The sequence below is a fragment of the Chelon labrosus genome (genome assembly GCF_963514085.1).
Source record: "Chelon labrosus genome assembly, chromosome: 17".
Classification (NCBI taxonomy): domain Eukaryota; kingdom Metazoa; phylum Chordata; class Actinopteri; order Mugiliformes; family Mugilidae; genus Chelon; species Chelon labrosus.
Window position 1 is genome coordinate 13,604,658 of NC_140350.1, and position 5,028 is coordinate 13,609,685.

The following is a 5,028-nucleotide window of genomic DNA, read 5'->3' on the forward strand; positions in this document are numbered from 1 at the left end:
CATCTCCCGTTAGAATGGATTTTTAAAATCGGAATGAGAATAAGGCTTTCTGAGAAATATTTACAAATCCAAAACTGTACAGTTCACATTTAAAGTGGTGCTAAGAGACAAGGTCAGAGACTATAATCAGATATTAATGGGACAGATTTATGAGGTCTGTATTTGCTCAGTTTCTATCTGAACTTGTACTTGTAGTAAATGATTTATAGAGGGGATGGGGGAAGGGGAGGAAGAGCAGCACGAGTTGAGAAACAGCAACCCATATTGTTTGTTTCTCTTTGGGTCATTGAAGACCTCTCTTTATTCTTCTTAACCTGGAGAAAAAAGACAACTACATAGAGCAACTGTCAATCTGTCTGGCTCGATTTCCACATTGATCCTGACGCAACAAGGACATAAAATGGGGGTTGGATGTCACTGAAGAAATCACAGTTAAGCTGCCTTCTGTTTTTACCAATGGCTTCATTAGTATGGGACTGTTTGCTCTTTTTCCTCCCATCCCTGTTATTGTTCCTTCTCTCTCTGGCTCTCCGCTGGCCCAGAGTACGTTGTTGGATGAAGCTTGCTGTTAGGGCTACTGGCTGGAGACTCTGGGTGATTATTTGCTGGATCCTGGAGCTGCCACTAAACAGAACTACAAGGATCAATTCACCAGGGACAGATTTTTTGTCTGATCAGACCTCCGATGGACTCAGGATCTTTTGCAAACCCACTGCTCTGGCCAAATATCTGCTCCGCCACTGTGGCTCCCTGGCCAGGACTAGACTAGCCGTTTGGCCAGAGGGAGACCCCCATCTCCAGACCATATACAGCCTGCTATGTGGACAACCTGGAGACACACTGAGGTTTAGCAGAGACCATCTTCTACTGAGGGATGGGGGAATTGTAGCTTTGGACTGGGCTGTGGGGACAAGACTGGGTGAGGCGGGCGTGAGGAAGAGGTGGGAGGGGAGGAAGGAGTACCATTCGGGGGGAAAGGGGTTGGGGTGCTTCACCTCGACGCCTCCCGTTCTGCTGCTCATCCCTCAGTGCTGGGGAGGAATGACTCCACACCTGAAGGCCCTGTGTCATCAGGCAGTGCGTCAGGGATTTTATGTGGTGGTGTTTCACCCTCGGGGCACGGCGGGATGCCCGCTGACCACCGTGCGACTGACTGAATTTGGAGACCCAGCGGATCTTGAGCAGGTACAGTTTACAGGTGTGCACTTCTTTTTGACAGTTTACAGGTTTCTGTTCCTGACTATTGACTAAGTTTGCAATTTAAACACCACTTTTGATTTACTTTTTTCACTAGTTTCAGATGTTTTAGTAAAACGTTTAAAAATATATATGTATATATAAATATAATTTTTTTTGTACCAGTGACGTGCGGTGAGGTTCATGGCTGGTGAGGTACAGATTTATAATTTTGAACCCGGTGGAATAACTTAAATTCGCCATTTAGTTTGGGTGCTTTCACACTAACTGGTTAAGTCTCTCATTTCACCTTAATCAAGTACAATATAGTAATACTGAGTTGTTAAATCTTTATATTCTGATGATTTGATCCATTTTAATACAAACTATTCAACAAAATAGGCTATCTTCCATCATTTACCACTTCCTGTTTTGACTGAAGGTCTAGTTTTGACAATGTTTTAACCACAGACTGTATAAATATCTATGTACATATACATAGAGTGTATTTTGTCTATGGTTTGTATAAATTACTGTATAAATATCTATGGTTTTAACACAAAAAGTTCCCAAAAAAAGAACCGCATAGAGGTGACACGTAGCGTAGAAGAAGAGCAACAGCATGAACCCGTGGCTCACTAGCGCCATCTTCCATGAGGCAGAAGTACTGTCTGATCAACAAGACTAAATATGTTACAGCTCATGAAGTACACGTGGAAATTTAGGACGTATGATAAAAGTGTGTACAACCATTATATTGGTGACACACAGAGAGTTCGCCGCATGAGCCTTAATTGAACCACGGTCTGGAAAAAGATTATTATTATTATTAAGAAGAAGAATAATAGTCAATGGTTTGAATCTAACCTAAATTTCTAACCCTGTTTGTGAGAGATTGTGCAATTCGAGGTGAGTCTCAGTTCACTGCTGCCTCAACTCGCTTCTCTCCCTGTATTTACACAAGAAATACGTCAATTCAGTGATTCTGACTATAAAAATGACTGAAATCATATAGAAATTACATTTATATCACAGACCAATGGACATGTAGCATAATTTGTTTTATCAACTTACTTAGACTTAGACTTAGATAAACTTTATTCATCCACAAGGGAAATTGCTTGGTCACAGTAGCTTAGTTGTACATAAAAAACACTCTTAAGAACCTCAGATAAAAAAAGATTAAATAAAATAGAAATAAAAATAAGTAAAATAAAATCTAGTAAAATAAAATAAAAATAGTATAATCAAAAATATACATATTAGCAGTCCCAGCTCTCTACCTCTTAGATATGCTCCCCCTCCACAACATGAGCGTTTATCCTGATTTTGACACTAGTTTAAAACTTATACCTGATACTGACTTCATCTTCAATATCTTCCACTTCCAGGCGGTGGCGTACATCCACAGCTGCCACCCGTCCTCTGCGCTGGTGGCAGTGAGCTCGGGCTCGGGCTCGGGGATCCTCCTCTCCTATTTGGGGGAGTGTGGATCAAGCACATACCTGACAGCGGCTGCAGCCATCTCACCTGTGCTTCTGGGCCAGCTGTGGTTTGAAACAGCCATGCCTCCCATTTATCGCTGGGGGGCGCTATTTCAACGGAAAATGCTGCTCAGCAGGTGAGAGAGATAAAACAAAAGGAAAATACACCAACAGAAGTAAAAACACAACTTAATACACAGTGGTTGTAATGTATTTCTGTTTCCATGTGTCTTTTATAAGATATGAAAGTTCCTTCAGAGGAGTCCTGGACGTGGACCGGGCCCTCAGATCTTCCTCCCTCAGAGACTTTGAGGAAACTCTTTTCTGCTCTTCAGCCCAGCTTCAGCATCAAGGAGCGTCTCAGTCTCCAGTAAACTCTGGACTCAGCTCAGGGTCTCTGGCCCCCTCAGTGACGTGGGCACTGGGTGAAAGGGCTTACCCAGCCATGGACTGGGAGTCGTACTGGGAGAGGAATGAACCACTGAGAGACGCAGATGAGGTGGCGGTGCCTGTGCTCTGCATCTGCAGCAGTGACGACCCCCTCCTCACGCCCGCCTCCACGTTGCCCCTTCACCTTTTCCTGAGCAATCCTTACTTCCTTCTGCTGTTGACGGACAGAGGAGGGCACTGTGGGTTCACTCTGGAGGAAGGGAGGACGCCAAGTGAGGAGGAGGGGGAAGGTATCTGGAGTCATATTGTGGTTCTGGAGTACTTCAGAGTGGTGGCCGATTTCCTGAAAGGGGACGAGAGGTGTGGCCCACTAGACGAAAACAGTCCACCTTGTCAGAGGAACAGGACGCACAACGTGGCCCCTCCTCGTAGGAGAAGACCCACCATGACCAGGAGACAAAGACCGCCAGCTCATGAGGAGAGCAGCGTGGATGCAGAGGAGGGGACCTTCACCTGGAAGAGGTCCTATACACGCTGAGGATGAGGAGGTGATGAAGGATGAGGTCTGATAACATTTCCATCATTATCCTCAAGTGTCACAATGAAGATGATGAAAGAAAGCCTGGACAACATTGAGAAACAACATGTGAAAATAAAACAGTTTTCTTTACGAGCAAAAGTTTGAATAAAACGGAAAAATTCGAATGTTACCACAAAAAAATTAAAAATAAAAATCTGCCTGTACATGTCTAGTGTAAAATCCCAACAATAACTATTTAAATATGGATCTTAAAAAGCTCCACATTTAGTATTTTTTAGCATTTAGGCCAACAAGTTTTCAGGCGATGTAATCTGTTAACCATCCCAGGTTATGCAGCTTGAACAAGTCAAAAACAGTTCATGTGTAAATGTTTGTTTGTTTTTTTGGCTGAGATTGGAAAAAAACAGTTGCACTGATTGGAATTAACACTTTAACACCAAATTAATCAAATTTACTCCATGAGTTTCTAAGATCTCTGCACGGCCCACATAAGCTACATAAGCAAACTATTTCAGACTCGTCATCTGCCCCCTGGTGGACATGTCCATGCTCTGCAGTCAACAGCAGCAGGACTTTCCAGTTTGTTTTTTTACAGCAAAATTTTTGCTAATGTTCTGGATTTTACGTTAAGAATATTGTTTATGTCATTACTGATGTTTCAATATGAATATTTACATTATTGAAGCAATCTATACTTAATACATTATTTCATAGTAAAATCATGTTAGAAGTTGTGGATCAAATGTCTGCCACAATTCCAATTTCTTTTTTTTTTTTTTTTTCAGTCTTTCAACTTTATTGAAGTGATTACTTAAAAAATAAAATATCATCTTAAACTGGGCATTCATTTATTCCATATTAGAGTAATATTTTAGATATTTATGTGTGACATTTTCTGTTCAGGCTAATGTTGCAGAGAGATTGTTTTTCCTCATCCTCAATTTCCACCAACACAATTAAATGACTATCATCACCTGTACAATATATATATATATATATATATAAAATTTACCAATTCAGAAAAGAAATTCAGAGACACACACATTCATTTTTTAGTTCATCTTAGCCTGGGCAGCGACAGAAACTGTTTCTTTAAACGGCAAAAATGGTAAGGTAATAAAGGTAATAAAAAGGTCCTGTTTGGTAAAAATAAATAAAACCAAACGTAAAGAAAGACTGAACTTGTTTCAAGAAAATATGGTCAGTAAATCACAAATACCTGATGTATGAGATATGATGAAAAACATCCAAAATCTTGGATTTCGCTTAAAGGTCCTGGAAGCACTTCAACTTAAAAATAAATACTTTGAAAGAGTTCTTTGAAAATGAACGTCAGGCATTCCTGACAAACAGCATTAAGAACTCACATAAAGGCTTCTTGTAAATAACGCTGACCTTACAAACAAAACACCACGGCACAAAGAAATATTAAAATTA

At 40.9% G+C, this 5,028-nt stretch overlaps 1 protein-coding gene across 1 annotated transcript; it reads left to right on the forward strand.

Moving 5' to 3' along the window:
- Nucleotides 1-456: 456 nt before the first annotated feature.
- LOC311502255 (protein ABHD15) lies at nucleotides 457-3,682 on the forward strand (the record flags this gene model as incomplete). The annotated part of the gene is made up of 3 exons (XM_084564393.1): nucleotides 457-1,185; nucleotides 2,568-2,797; nucleotides 2,901-3,682. The coding sequence occupies 3 exons, from the start codon at nucleotides 457-459 to the stop codon at nucleotides 3,586-3,588; spliced, it is 1,647 nt and encodes a 548-aa protein (XP_084420519.1). The 3' UTR covers nucleotides 3,589-3,682.
- Nucleotides 3,683-5,028: the final 1,346 nt, after the last annotated feature.